We start from the raw sequence: 15,593 nt of genomic DNA on the forward strand, positions 1-15,593 counted from the left end.
TGGTTTACCTGCACTTCCCCTCCAGCCGCAGCTGGCGCTATAACCGAACCACCCCCTCTCCCTCCCGGACTCAGGCCGCCCTCTGCGCTGCTCTCCTCGGCCTGTGAACACACGCACACACGGGGGGGGTGGAGGAACTTTGACCGGTTCCCTCTAGTTGTGCTAGTTAGCAGCCAGCTAGCTGCTTTCTCCTCCTCCTCTCCTCCTCTCCTCCTCCTCCTTGTTTCATCTTCAGTGAGCGTGTCGTGGTGTTCACATGCAGAGAGATGTGGTTTATTTACCTGCTGAGCTGGCTGTCGCTGGTGGTCCAGATCTCCTTCGTGACTCTCGCTATAGGTGAGTAAGCTCAGCTGCTAACGCTGCTATCCGCCTGCTGCTGACGCGAGCGGGCTCAGGTTAGCACCGTTTAACGTGTGAGAGTGTGTTAACGCTGAGTAATGTGGTATTAGTACAATAAAACACGAGTACACGCAGTAATACTTCAAGAACAAGTACACGAAGTACTGCTTAGCTTAGCTTAGCTTAGCTTAGCTTAGCAGGAACGAAGGCGATATGTTGTTTTCTCAGCTTTTAAATCTTTAAGTTACATATTTTCACACTTTATACTACTGAGTTAAAGTACCTGTACACATCACGGGTAGATGTTGGCATCGTTTCCTCTTTAAATACTTCACCTGAGGCATGGGAGTCACTTTTATCAGGTGCTAACAGAGCTAGCACTTACTCTCCTTTCTTTATTTCTTTTGATTAATCGATACAAACCGATCAAACACAGCTGATAACTTCACTGTGGTCACAAGACCTGAGCAGTTTAAATATATGAGCCAGCCAGGTGTTGCTTCAGGTGTACCTGTCGTTAGCTCGGGGGTATTTGTTTACATCAGGTAACACAAACACCTGCTGTGTTCAGAAGTCAGAGTAAAGTTTGCAGTTGTCAAACTCTGTTTTCCCTCACCTGTCTGTCTGTCTGTCTGTCTCTGTCTCTGTCTGTGTCTGTCCACGTTGTCAGGTTTGTTACCTGGCCACGTCACAGCCGGCTGCAGCTGTCAGGTGTGGCTGGGTGTCAGTGATCCTTCAGTTTCACAGCTGCTGAGCTTTAAACAGGGTTCCCACAGGTGCTTGAATTCCTTGAAAATGCTTGAATTTCAATTCAGTGTTTTCAAGGTTGTGAAAATGCTTGAATTTTTTTGTGACGTCTATCTCAATAAACCAAGAGAAAACAAAAATGTTTCCTACGCGCTTGATCCGATGCCTTTACATGCAGAACTCAGTTATCATACTCGCTCGGTGTTCTGCCGAGAAATACACCGCTCACAAGCTGAGGATACAAAGCAATTCACAATTAGTTAAAAATCAAAACAGTCAATCTACCACCATATGAAATAATGCTAATTAGACCCATATTATTATGCCATACAGTGGCACCGCTGCGCTTCCCATGACCATCATGGCAAACTAGTAGGCTACCTATTTAAAGGTGCTGGAAAAATGGAAAAACTGGTGCTTGAAAAGTGCTTGAATTTGTTCATGAAAAAGGTGTGGGAACCCTGTTTTAAAAAAAAAAAAAAACTTTATATCCAGTGATGTTTCTAATGAGGTAACACCTGTCCAAGGTGAAGAACAGCTTTCTGTTGGTGTAACGATACACTCAACTCACGACTCGATACGGTTCACGATTTATTTATTTTTTTAAATCAAAATGAGCTACAGACAAATCATAACCAAATAAAATGATCTTTTTATTTGTAGAAACTCTCAAACAGTTTGTGTTCTCTTTTAAATAAAGTGCAACTTACATCTTAAACAACAAAACACATGACAAATATCTCCTTTCTTTAGAAACAGTCTCACAGTAAACTGCTGTTAACTTCTGTAATGTGCAGTTTTCGCTCACAAGGTGGCGTAACGTTACTTTGGCGGCTGATCTGCTGCTGCATGTTGCTCGTGTTGCCGCTATATGTTGCAGTCTCTGCAATATTTACACGCTTGTCTGTCCATTTCTCACGGTTGTATTTGTGTATATAGGGAATCCAAAACGCCTCGCATCCTCTGTTTCAAAGCTATTTTCTACCGTCTACCACGTCTTCCCTTGTTCTGTGCTCCGTTCCTACGTAGTGACGTAAATTTACGTGACTTGACGCCTGACGTTGAACAAATGAATCAGTGACTTTTTTTAAAGATAACCTATTTCTAATTTTAAAAAAAGAACAAAAAGAACATATCCTGCTTCTCTCGCATTCACGAAGAATCGCGAATCGTCACGCATTCGTACCGATTTTGCGACGCATCGTTACATCCTTAGTCTTCTCAGCTCGAGCGTGACGTTTGCTTTGCTGCCATACTACAGGACACTTATCAGGGGATTACTGACATCTCTCGCTGCGTCATTAACTAATAAAAAAGAGAATAAAAGCCGGAATGATCGCTCACAACCTGCCAGCTTTTATTAATAGTTTATAACTGACCTGTAAAAGATTAAGGCGTTATCTGTCGATGCAGAGTGTATCTTATTTTGACTTTATAATCTGAAACCTGAGCAATTATTTAAAGTTATTTATACATATCAACCCGATGATATGTTCCGATTCGGCGCTGTACCTCACATGGATACACGATGACACATCAGAAAGTTGTGTCGATCCGTGACTCAGCTGACTTCTTATCATGTTGTAGTACCAAGCTTATCTACACACACAGTGTTATTGTACCTGTCACAAAGTGCAAGACACTGTATGACAATGATGTCATTACTGTTTTGACTTTTTTAAGCAAATAAAGATGCATGACTCAAGTGGCGCTTATTAAAAGCAAAGTACAGTGTGACAAGGACATGTTAGTGCAGCAATAAGTAGATGTAACATGTTGAGTTGTTGGTCGTGTTGGAGAGGAGGTCCTCTCTGAAGAGCTGGAGGTCTTCAGGAGGTTTTTGAAAGTAGAGAGAGACGCTGTGATCTGGTGGGAACTGGTAGGACGTTCCACCAACGGGGAACAACAGGCGAGAAAAGTTTGGATTGCCCCGAGCGTACGGGTGGCAGAGTCAGGCGTCGTTCATTGGAGGAGGTAACAAATGTTTGTATTCAAGTAGGTGGAGAAGTGGAGACTACTTTTGTAGGCGAGCAATAGAGATTTGAATTTAATGTGGGCTGCTACAGGGAGCCAGTGGAGCTCGCTGAGCAGCGGGGTAACGTGACCTTTTGGGTTGATTGAAAACCAGCCGCACACATGTCGGGAAGGCGTTACAGTAATTGAGTTGTGGGATGATCGGTCGCAAACTGCAATAATTTAACTATTTAACATACACATTGACTTTGCACATAAATATGCGTGACTTAACTGGCTCTTACAACCGTCAATAAACCCTTTGTAAACAGTGGTACTGTCTTACTTAGGAGCCCCCTCCTGCTCATAAGCTGCAACAGTGATACTGTAATCAAAACCAGGTGAGAGAGCATCTGTAACCTGTGATTCACACCTTATCAACCAGTGCAATTAAGGATAATGCAGACTGTTAGCTGTGTCATCTTAACCCGTCAAACAATAAAGATTGTTTCTGTTCAGCATAGTCCAATTATAATCCTCATTTATTTATTTATTTTATACTGTGTGTTCATTAAGTGATTATTAAGTTGCAGCATTTCTTATTCATAGGTTGTTTTATTGTGGCGAGCTGTCCGGTGCCGAGAGGAGGAACAAAGATTAAAGTGTCTGTCTGCTAACAGACAAACGCAGAGTTCAAAAGCACAAGGCAATTTATCGTGGCCATTCTTCTCTTTTGACTCCGTGTTTTGGGAAAGTGAAGGTTGTTTTAGTGTGGTAAAGCTCTCAGACTCTCCCATGGGCCTCTTCTCTGTGAGCTGTCGCCTTCTCAGCCTTCTGGCGTACACGTTTTAGACGAGTTTGAACAATTGCTCACCTCTTTTCTGGCTGTGTTTGGCCTTCATTCCACATGGGCTCTGTTACTGTGGGTCATGTCTGTGCTGCTGGTGTGCTTTTATTAAATTACCCGATTGAACTGATATTATCTGGCCGCTCTGTTGCTTCGCCTTGGCTGTTGACTAGGGCAAGATATTGAATCTCAATACTTCAATGGGCGCTAAGTGAAATTTGTCTTTAGCACTAACAATAGAGGACAAGTTTGCCTTGAATGTCTGCTCACATTTACACTCTAATTTACTTCTTTAATAAATTATTTACTGATCTGAAAAACCTTGAATAAAAATCTGTATTAGCCGGCTAATATTACTGACTCGGCGTCAAAGCTTCTTTCTTGTTCACTCTCTTTCCTCCGTCAACGTCCTCTTAGGTATCTTCGCCTCGGTTACATTGCCCACTTGCTCAGCTCCTGTTCTGGCACGACAGTTCCCATCAGCATTCCTCAAACCTCCTCTTTCTTCTTGTTCCCGGTGGTTCAAAACACCTGGTGGTACAAACACTAACACTCCCTCAGTGCTCTTAGTCCGGGGGCTGCCCGGCTAACAAACTGAGCTAACAGCAGCTACAGTTGGCAGCGGTTTACTTCACTGTCCATCAGGAAACTCTGTAAATCACAGCAGTTTCACCAAAATCAATGAAATAGTTTGTTGTGTGTGACTTAGTGCCGCAAAGCGTTACGTACTTCTTGTGTGTGATCGTACCCGGAGTCACCTTTCTCCTGATTACAAGTTAGTGTAGCATCAAACATGATTTAAAATCTGTTCATGGTACAAAAATTACACAATGTTACTTTAATGTTCCTAAAACCGAGGTACGTGTTACGAGAATTTTTAAGGACCCTTGAATAAGTAGGACTGGATTCAGAGTATCAAAGTTTAAGTTGATTTTATTATTCTTGTACAAGAAGGAGCATTTCACAGTGCAACTCACAAAGGGGTTACAGAGAAAAGGCTCCTCGAGGAGCTCTAACAGTTGGTTCTTATACATTTTTTAAAAATGGGCTGTCTCGTACATCTCCCCACGAACAATTTCCTTTTTTTGGTTTTCCACTTAGTAATGAACATTATGTTTCTTGTCCAAATTGACACTTCCCTTAACCTGTCTCTCTTGTCCTTAAACTATTTTTTAATCATCTGCCAGCCTCAGTAAACAAGGCAGACAAGGGGAGTGGGCGAGACATGCAAAAGACAGAAAACACACACACACACTCTATAAGAGTTAAAACATCTGCACCCCAGTACACTCCTAATTTTTATAACAGTACAGAACAATAATTTCCATTGAGGATCATTTTAGTAATGCCCACAAAAACTATTCATCCATTGTATGGTGCATTGCAATCTTAATTTTGAGTTGATTTCCAGCACAGATGCTGCTTATGTTGCTCATCACTCTCTGCTTGTCTTCGCTCAGCTGCTGGCCTCTACTACTTGGCAGAACTAATAGAAGAATACACAGTAGCCACCAGTCGAATAATAAAGTACATGATAATGGTGAGTAATTGTCCTCGTGCACTTGTTCTGGGCGGTGAAATATTTCCAGTTAACGTCCTGTGTGGATGTGTTCAGTTCTCGACAGGTGTGCTGGCAGGTCTCTACATTTTTGAAGGCTTCCCAGTGTTTATGGTGGGAATTGGCCTCTTCACCAACCTGGTGTACTTCGGCCTCCTGCAGACGTTCCCCTACATACTGCTGAGCTCTCCAAACTTCATCCTCTCCTGTGGTACGTATGACAGACACCAGCTCTGAGCTGTTGATATCAGCATCACCTAAACATGATGAAGGAAGGAAGGAAATATAGATGCTTTCTTTTATCCAACGTTGTGTCTTTTCTTTTGCTTTCACTCAGTGTTGGTGGTGGTGAACCATTATATGGCCTTCCAGTACTTTGCACAAGAGTATTATCCATTCTCAGAGGTAACTTCATCTCAGATATATGATACACGAACCGTCTTTGATGTAGTGTCTTGTATAGTTGTCTTATAATCTTTCATTTGGCATCAAGGTGCTGGCATACTTCACCATCTGCCTGTGGGTGATCCCCTTCGCCTTTTTTGTGTCACTGTCAGCGGGAGAAAACGTTCTTCCGTCCACCATGCAGCAAGGAGGTGAGTTTTGTTTTTGTTTTTTTTTTAAACCAGTGAAACCAGTACTGAAACCTGCGGTCCATCTCTCTTCTCAGCTCCACCGAGAGTACACAGATGTTCTGGTTTTGACTGATGTTAATTTGCACAGAGAAACTCGAGCTGGTGTGGTCGGACACAGAAACGGCAGAAAGAATCCAGTCGATTTTCAAAATAAAACACCCTGTGCAAAACTTCTGTCAAAACCAGCAGAAGGAAGACAATTTAATGATGTGATGGAGACTTGGTTGGACATTTTAACATGGGTCCTTATGGAGATGAACTCCTTCTGTAGTCAGCCTCAAGTGGCCGGTTGATGAATTACAGTTTTGACCCACAGAGATCACGTGGCCTATTTGTAGCCCGGCTAGCTCAGTCGGTAGAGCATGAGACTCTTAATCTCAGGGTCGTGGGTTCGAGCCCCACGTTGGGCGCACTTGTTTTTTCTATATCACTCTGTAATTTTATCTGTCTTATACAAAACTTCCAGCGACTTTCCAAAGCATATAATAAGTGGATAAAGATGTTGGTGTTATTAACACATTTCCTTATTTTTTTAGATGACGTGGTGTCTAATTACTTCACCAAGGGCAAGCGGGGGAAGAGGTCTGGGATCCTCCTCGTGTTCTCTTTCCTCAAGGAGGCAGTGCTGCCCAGCCGACAGAAAATGTACTGAGGAGCTAAGACTCGAGGGGGGGGTGCAGCCTCGGGCGTCTGGGGTTTGTGAGTTTGTGTATGTGTTGGAGATTAACGTGGGAAGCAGGAAGGACTACGGAAAAATTAGTTTTTCTGGTTGGGATTAAAACGAAGCAGTGGCCAAAGTTGGAAGAAGAGCACACACAGAGTGGATGGACCAATGAACAGAACAGAGCTTCCTGCTGGACGAGCCCCGACGAGTTTACACAGGCCACGTTCGTCTCTCTTTGTCTTTTTTTTTTTTGTCCGTCTGTACTGACTGCCAACAACATCTAACAGAGACCTCACTTAGGGGATCTCGTCTGTAGCGCAACGCTTTCTAATCGACTCATTGGACTCCACCATTTTGTAAGCTTTGGTATAAAAATGTGATACGTGCGGGGTCTGAAATTAACAGTTTTGACTTAAGCAGATAAATCCTTCTTTCTTACGTTTCTTCTTCAGATGACACCTGTTGTTTTTTTCTGTCATGTTGCTCACACTTCATCATGATTCAAACACAAAGTAGCACTACAGGGACAAAACACAGCTCTACATCTCCTCAGTTGAAGGTTCGATCGACAGCTTAAAGGCATTTTTTGGCAAAAAATCTAACGTCCATGCTTGGATTTGTAAACCAGCTGCACAGAAAATGCCTTAGGTCACCACAGAAGTGCTTACTCATATTGCTTTAAATGACAAAGGGCAATCTGAAGTTGAATTGTAAGGAATCAGCATCTGATCTATGGAGACGTCCCATTCTGATTCTAAAACGTGACCCTGCCGCAGCAAAAAAGGGTTAGTAAAAGCAATTGGAAAGGATTCATTCATAATAATAATTAAACATCCTTTAATAGAGTGACGCCTCTGACATGTGGCCACTGATACAATGCACTTTTTTTTTGTTTTCTTGTCTTGTATCTACACTTTTCATTAATCACCAGCGCTGTAGTCTGCAACATGCCTGTCTTTTTAAAAACATTTACAGTAATAACAGACTGACTTCTTTTGTACATTGATCGTTGAGTTAACCTGACATCAGAGACAAATGGGAAAAAAAAACAAAAACTGAAGATTGAACCTGTGCAATGAGTCGGCGGAGGACAAAAGCTGCGCAAAGTGGTTTGATGAAAGTAAAAAAAAGGCTGAAATACTTTTTACCAATTACAGAGTGCGATCCATTTGTAGGCTGGTATGCACACAAGTGTATAATAAAATAAAGGAAGATTTTGTTGGAAAAAACGCAGATGAAATGGTTCTTTTCACAGGTTGGAAATAAAGGCAAAAAAAAAAAAAAAAGTGCTCATTCTCGTCATTTCCAATTAAATCTTGCATATTCACCCATTCAGTGCTCACATTTATTTGCAGTACAATGGATTTTCTAACACTTGTCACACCCCAACATCACAAGAATATCTGTGTGTGTGTGTGTGTGTGTGTGTGTCGAGCTGAATGGCATTATGCTCTCCAAGTCCCATATGGCTCGGCCTCAGAGGGTGCACCGGGTTGTGGCTAGTGTGCACTTTGACCCCCGTGGAGGTGTGAAGTGCTTCATGAACTAAAGGAAAAAGACAAAACTGTGACACACACACACACACACCTTTAGCTGACAGGCCACAGCTCGCAGTTGCACACACACATGCTGTTGACAAGCCCTCACCTGGATCCCCGAGTCGGTTCCCTGAGGGGGATCGTGGAAAGTGCAGGGATACATCTGTGACAGGTGACCCAGTTCACTGAGGTTTTCTCACCTTTCACTCACCCCCTCCATTCGGAGGCGCAGCGTCTGGACTCCGTGGCATTTTTAATTTTGTCACTTTGAGCTTGAGTTGTCGGGCGGAAGTATATTTTGTTAGGAAAGGTCTGCTTTCGTGCCTGTTGATACTCTGGATGTGAGGTCGCACAGAGGCCACTGCTAGTCTACGATACGAGTTATTTGATATAAAAACTACAAAGATGTTAAATCTAACAAAGGATATGATTCCTAAACAAGTTTGGATGTAAAAATATACAAAATATGTTACTACAGATGAGTTTTAATGCACATTTACTCATTTCAGGTGCGATGATCAGTAGTGTCCGGGTTCTAGCACCTCAGCCAGGTGCATGGCCACCTCTGTCCAGGGGGACGTCCTCCGCCCCTGGGGGTATCCTCTGCGCTGGACCTCCACAATGTCCTGCGGCTCAAAGTAGCGAGGGGACGGGATCCTCGAAGGGAACTCTCTGGGGAACAACACCCTCTCGAGGACATCCAGAGACAGGTCAGGGGCGAGGCAAGGCCTAGTGTCCCACTTTGTGTTGTACTGAGGCTGCCTGCTGCTGCTGTCCCTCCACACCGTGACGCTGTCCCGGAGGTCCAGCACGATGGAGGGCTTCTCCGGCATAAAGATGGCCCAGGGTTTCAAGGCTGGAGGTTGCTTGACGGAGGTGCTCTTGTCCTCTTGAGGGCCTGCCGCTTGGTGCTTGGGATGCTTTAGATTTGAAGTGTTCTCGTCTGATTGGAGGCACTGGGTGTGGTACCGACTCACCAAGACTCTGGGGGAGAAGTTCTTCAGGAGGGGAAGACCTTTCTTGCTTGCCCACTGTTCCATCCTCACATCGGTAAGTGTCTAGAATGGGAACAAATCATGTTTTCACATGTGTTTCTGTCACAGTTTGGTGGTATTTTGAATGAACTTGCCTTTTTAACAGGATCGTTCAGTTTCATATCGACAAGATCCCTGTATAAGGCTTGACCCAGCATCCTCTCCTGCATTTCTTTCGTCTTATCTTCCTGCCACGTGCAGTTTTTCAGGAACCTGCACAAAAAACACAAGACGTCTGTTTAAAAAAAAAGCTAATTTTATTTTTAATTTTATAGATTTTAATTTACCTCGCCACCTTCCTGTGGCACCAAATGCGGGCTAAATCCAGAGGAGTGCATCCCCCGTTATCCTGGGCCGAAACATCTGCTCCAGCTCGTACAAGGATCTCCGTGCAGTCCAGGAAACCTTCAGAGGCAGCCAGGTGCAGCGGCGTCGTCCCTGAATCTGTGGTGCTGGAAATAATATTCAAAATGACTCCTCGGGTTCATCGTTATTATCTTTCAGTGTGAGCATAGTCATTAATGCGCCTACGCGTTGACGTCGGCCCCGTGCTCCAGCAGGTATCTGAGGCACGCCGAGGTGTTGGGTGAGCTCTGGGAGGTCAGGACCATGTGAACAGGTCGGAGACCCTGGTGATCGCTGCTGTTGATCCAGCTCGGCCTCGACTCCAGCAGGAGGTGAACTGTAGCCAGGTGGCCATGGAGACAGGCCATGTGGAGCGCTGACTCACCCTGAAGGAGGAAACAAGAAAATGATGACTCAGCAGTGTCGTTTGATACTATGATTATTAAGAACCTGTCAACCTACAAGACCTGAACTCTGCTCCCTGTCCCCTTTTCTGCTCCTCCTCGTCCTTGCTGACCTCCTCCTCTTTTTCTTCCTCCTTTTCTATCCCTCTTTTGTACCCATCCTTCTTATTGTCTCCTTCATCTCCTTCTTCTCCCCCTCCAGCTCCTTCTACATCCTCTCCTCCTCCTGCATCTTCTTCTTCTCCTCCTCCTCTTTCTTGTTTCTTCACTTTCCCCTTCTTCTCATCCTACTCCTTCTCCTCCTATTCTTTTTTCTCCTTCTCCTTTTAATTTCTGCTTTTTCGTCTCCTCCTATTCTTTCTTCTCTCTTCTACCTCCTCCTTTTTTTCTCGTCCTCCTCGTCCTCTTTTTCTTTCTTCTCTTCTTATTTTCCTCCTTCTTCACCTTCCCTTTTCTTCCTCCTTTTCTATCCCTTATTCTTGTACCCATCCGTCTTATTGTCTCCTTCATCTCCTTCTTCTCCTCCTGCATCTTCTTCTCCTCACCCCCTTCTTTATTTATTCTCCTCCTCTTTCTTGTTTCTTCATCTTCTCCTCTTCTTCTTCTCATCCTACTCCTCCACATCTTCCATTTTCTCCTCCCTTTTTTTCTCCTCCTCCTCTTTCTTGTTTCTTCACTTCCCCCTTCTTCTTCTCATCTTCCTCCTATTCTTTTTTTTCTCCTTCTCCATATACTTTCTGCTTCTTTGTCTCCTCCTCTTTTTTCTCCTCCTTCTCCTCCTCCTCTTTCTTGTTTCTTCACTTCCCCCTTCTTCTTCTCATCCTACTCCTCCACATCTTCCATTTTCTCCTCCTTTTTTCTTCTTCTCCCTTTTCTCCTCCTTTTTTCTTCTTCATCTTCTCCCCCTTCTTCTTCTACTCCTCCTCCTCTTTCTTGTTTCTTCACTCCCCCCTTCTTCTTCTCATCCTACTCCTTCTCCTCCTATTCTATTTGCTCCTTCTCCTTTTACTTTCTGCTTCTTCTCCTCCTCCTCCTCTTTCTTGTTTCTTCATCTTCTCCCCTTCTTCTTCTCATCCTCCTCTTTCTTCATCTTCTCCCCTTCTTCTTCTCATCCTACTCCTCCACATCTTCGCTTTCTCCTCCTTTTTTCTTCTCATCCTCCTTCTCCTATTCTTTTTTCTCCTTCTCCATTTACTGCTTCTTCTTTGTCTCCTCCTCTTCTTTCTTCTCTCTTCTACCTCCTTCTCCTCTCTTTTTTCCTCTCCTTCACCTCCTCCTCTTTCTTGTTTCTTCACTTTCCCCTTCTTCTTCTCATCCTACTCCTTCTCCTCCTATTTTTTTTCTCCTTCTCCAGTTACTTTCTGCTTCTTCGTCTCCTCCTCTTCTTCCTTCTCTCTTCTACCTCCTCCTCCTCTCTTTTTTCGTCCTCCTTCACCTCCTCCTCTTCCTCTTTGTCTTCTTGTCCTTATTTTCAGTGAGGTTTCACCTGTACTCTTGCGGTGGCATTTGTTCATAACTAAATATTTGTTGTTTCCTCTCTTCTACACTTTACGTCAGAGGAATATATTTCAGCTCACCTGTGTGTTCACACTGACATCCAGCTTCTCCAGACTCCCAACAGCTGGAAACATCTGTCCTCCTGGAGGAGCCCTGTGGGTGAGTTCACTGCAGACATTTGGGTCGGGTTGATAAGAAAGTTTAAAGTTTAGACACATAACATGAACCAGTCTGTCAGACCCTAAAAACCAAGTTTAAATATCTTAGCATTTATCTGAACCTTTTGTAATTATGGTATTATATGTATAATTATATGTATTAACCTGTACAGCACTTTGGTCAACCTCAGTTGTTTTTAAATGTGCTTTATAAATAAAGTTTGAGTTGAGACACAGTCAGTCACATTAACGCAGTGACCTGTGATGGATCAACTTCGCGCTTATAACGAATTAAAATCCTCGAAACAGACAGTTTATCTAATATATAAAGGTTTAAATTCAGACTACACCCACAGAAAAATATATGTATTTAAAGTTATTTACCAGTTTTTACGTCTCCCTCGTCTCCTGCTGCTCTTACCGGCTTTGTTGACAGTCTCCATGGTTGCCGTGGAAACGCGGTTACCGACAAGAAACAAAACTCAAAAACAAAAAAACAAAAAAAAGCCAAATGAAGTGTTTTAAGTTAGAAATAATACATTAGTTTACAGTGTATATGTGTTACATATATACCCTAATAAACCCGTTTAATGTTAGTTAATCTGAGGCATGCGTTAAAGGGACAGAATCCTGTATTTTCTTTGTATCCCTGCTCAGTTTTTAACAGTTAATTAAATCATAAATCTTTTTGTAAGGGCAGACTTATGTTTATTTGAGGAGCCTATATAGGAAAGTCATTTTGCTTTCTGTCTTGGTTGTGGTGCATAGTCTTTTTTTTCTCTCCAAACTTTATTGAAAGAACAAACAAACAAATAAAGAATACTAGTTCACATTGTACAATAGTAATATAGCACCAGCATAGTTACATGATGGTATAATAAGGATCAAAAGCAAAAAGCAAAAATAAAACTTAGATGTGACAGACTTGCAATCTTACATATAGATAAAGTTCAGGTTATAACTGTTGTGACAGGTTATTGGTTGAAAATATCTGCATGAATATTCATTATAGATTAATTAACTTAAGAGACTTAAAATAATAATCAACTTTAATCAAAAATAGCTTAAATGATGGTGATGGATCTTGAAATTTAGATTTATGGATGTAAAATGTCCCTAATAAAATATAGAAGTTGACAATAATACATAGTTTCTTTTCTTTGTATTCAAAATAAGTAATAATGTTTTTTCCCTAAATTTTGTTTTACACAGTATATAGTTCTCAAGTTCTTTCCAAAATGTGCTACTATATAAACCATGAAATAAATGAGTTACATTTTCAGGTTCGGTTTTACAAAAGGTACATTTATTCTGGATGTCAAGGAATTTTGATATATATGACTGTATATAACATGGATGTAGTATCTCTGACATCATCCACAGTCGTCTGCCTCTGTAACTGCACCCACCTGTCAATCAAAGCAGGTTTTATTGTCTAGTATTTTGTGTTTTATTTTGTAATTCTTCCTGCCTCTGTTGCATGTGTTACTTTACTTCCTGCCTTTGTGTTTCCCGCCTATTATGTCTGTTCCAGCTTTATTACTTTCACCTTTGTCTTCACTTGTGTATTTCGTCTCTCTGTTTCTTGGTCTGTCGTGTCAGGTTGTGTTCATTCTCTAGTTTTGTGCCCGTTCCCCAGTACTTTGTCCCGTCTTGGTGCTTCTCTTCTGTTTATTGGACTTTCTTGGTTTGTTTTTTTACACCAGGACATTTCAGCCGTCTTGTTATTTTTTTGTGTTTAAAGTTACTTTTCGTTCATTATCCATGACAATGAACAAATGTTCTTCTGCACGTCGGCAAAGTTGTGGATCGTCAGGCGGACCTAAGGCGGGTTGAATGACGCCTGTACCAGGCTGTAAACATGTTTATTTCTGCTGTGAAGTTGGGACATTTTAACATGGGGACTTATGGAGACTGACTTGTTTTATAGCCAGGCTCAAGTGGACGTTTTAGGAACTGCACTACCTTATAGGTTAAACTTCACAACTTCAGAGGTTGTCACTTCAATACAGCACATGAAATGTGTTTATCTAGAGTCTATTTTTAAAATGTAACTGAAATAAGTTGAATTCATGTTTTAAAGTGGGTTCAAAAGTAGTCAACCTCATTAACTCATAAATTATAGAGCAAACAGAGGCTCGAATCAGAAAATAAAGTGTGGAGGAGCCTTCATCAGCATGTTATTGCTTGCCGTTCTTCCATCTCTTTGTATAAAAGCCCTCTTCCTTATGCAGCATTTTCAGTGACACGTGTTATGTTTGAGTCAATGTAATAGCTTGTGACAGATACAGGCAGATGAGTAGCTGCAGGCATGGCAGAAATGGATACTTCCACCCTCCCACGTAGTCCACCGCTCTTTCCTCGTACATCCCTGGTGTGCTCGTATTGACGGTGCATTAGGATTGGCAGCTTGCGCTTGGCTCGCGGTAAAGCAGATCAATCGCGCCAATGCTGTGGAGGCCGTTCGTTGCGCTGCACCCTGGACCTGCCGCCGCATGCGAGGTCCATATGAATTGGACCGGTTATATTCTCCATGTCTCTGCGGGGCTGAGGGGTCGATGGGCTCATCGGGCGGCAGGCCTCTCTGATCACTGGTATTGACCACTTGACCCCAGCTTGAACTACGGGGACATGTGCGAGAGAACCAACAGTGTCTGTCACGGCAGGGATACTGTACTAGGAATCACTTCAGTGTACTTTATCATAGGTTTGAGGTTGTCTAATTTTTTGCCTATACCCTGCCCAATGCCAGTTGGGATTGGCTCCAATAAAAACTCTAGATTGGGTCTTTCATCTGTTTTGCCACCATTGTTTCTTCTTCATGCTAGGAAGGCAAAGGCGAGGTGAGGCGGTTACAATGCAACAATTCTACAACAACACTAGATGGAACTAAATCTTACACACTTAGACCTCTGACTGTTTAAATGAGACAAATAAGAAACACTCTGTCTGACTTAGATTGTTGTGATGGAGGCCATTCTCCATCAACTGCATCATGCTGTGCATCTTTTTCTTGATTTTCATTCAGCTGTATCTGCAGTTTTTTCGACCAACGTCTTACAATGAAAGTCAGTTCCCGACCTTCTGATAAAGACATACAATCTCCCAGTTATTTTATTCAGTTCTTTAATTTGTGACTTCTCCTTTTATTCTCAAAGACGTCATGCTACAGTGGATGGTCAAGGACGGGGCACGGACCCTTGGCTTTCTGCTCCGAGTGCTGACCCCCCCTCCCCTCCCACCAAGAGCCTCCGCCTTTATCACAACACTATGCAGCTACTTCTGCGACACATCTGTACATCTGAGTGCAATACGAGGTTAATAGTAAGAGAACAGCGCGTCCCCGCAGCGGCCTCGGCGGCTTCCTTCGACCTTGGTCACATGTCACGGAGGTTGTAAGGAGCCTTCGTTGTAGAGCTCTTTCGTGTTTGACTTTCAGGACAAGTCCCTGGACAACAACCCCCCGACATGACCTCTTTCTTCTGACAGTCGGGTGTGTGCGTGTTTGCTGGAGCATGTACTGTCAAATTCAGTCTGTATGTGCAGTGTGTTCTCCTTAAAACCTCGAGAACCTTAAAAGCTTTCCGTCATTCGATGTCTGTCGCTGGGTTTGCAAAGAAATATAGATTATAGACCAGCTGTTTATGTGAGTGTTTTGACTCTATGTTCTCTCTCCTGCCTTTAAATGCTCAGTGCATTGAAAAAACACAATGAGAAATGTGTGTGTGTGTTTGTGTTTGCGAGTGTGCATGCGTGCATTAGCTACAGCACATACAGTTGGCGCAGAGCAGATTAGCAACGGACCGATCAGAGATGTCTAAACCTGCTTAGGGCGAGGATGAAAATGAGATCATGTCCCAGCAGCCTCGCGGCT

At 42.9% G+C, this 15,593-nt stretch overlaps 2 protein-coding genes and 1 non-coding gene across 7 annotated transcripts; 2 read left to right on the forward strand and 1 right to left on the reverse strand.

Moving 5' to 3' along the window:
• The first annotated feature begins 74 nt into the window (after window positions 1-74).
• On the forward strand, window positions 75-7,972 carry tex261 (testis expressed 261). The gene is made up of 6 exons (XM_019271601.2): window positions 75-336; window positions 5,347-5,426; window positions 5,502-5,655; window positions 5,782-5,849; window positions 5,938-6,040; window positions 6,616-7,972. The coding sequence occupies exons 1-6, from the start codon at window positions 267-269 to the stop codon at window positions 6,729-6,731; spliced, it is 591 nt and encodes a 196-aa protein (XP_019127146.1). The 5' UTR covers window positions 75-266; the 3' UTR covers window positions 6,732-7,972.
• On the forward strand, window positions 6,417-6,489 carry trnak-cuu (transfer RNA lysine (anticodon CUU)). The gene has a single exon. It is a non-coding gene; the product is annotated as a tRNA-Lys (tRNA).
• On the reverse strand, window positions 6,984-12,220 carry ankrd53 (ankyrin repeat domain 53). Of its 5 annotated transcripts, none has more exons than XR_003463101.1 (7): window positions 12,104-12,220; window positions 11,642-11,729; window positions 9,847-10,046; window positions 9,603-9,767; window positions 9,411-9,528; window positions 8,391-9,339; window positions 6,984-8,307 (listed from the first exon to the last, which is right to left on the reverse strand). XR_003463101.1 is itself a non-coding variant. In XM_027283806.1 (6 exons), the coding sequence occupies exons 1-6, from the start codon at window positions 12,160-12,162 to the stop codon at window positions 8,800-8,802; spliced, it is 1,158 nt and encodes a 385-aa protein (XP_027139607.1). In that variant the 5' UTR covers window positions 12,163-12,220; the 3' UTR covers window positions 6,984-8,799. The 5 variants fall into 5 exon arrangements, 3 of the variants coding, with proteins under 3 accessions (XP_027139607.1, XP_010751367.3, XP_019127145.2); XR_003463096.1 differs by having other exon boundaries at window positions 6,984-8,330; window positions 8,368-9,339; XM_027283806.1 differs by having other exon boundaries at window positions 6,984-9,339; window positions 9,615-9,767.
• Window positions 12,221-15,593: the final 3,373 nt, after the last annotated feature.

The sequence above is a fragment of the Larimichthys crocea genome, chromosome I (genome assembly GCF_000972845.2).
Source record: "Larimichthys crocea isolate SSNF chromosome I, L_crocea_2.0, whole genome shotgun sequence".
In the NCBI taxonomy this organism is placed as follows: Eukaryota; Metazoa; Chordata; class Actinopteri; family Sciaenidae; genus Larimichthys; species Larimichthys crocea.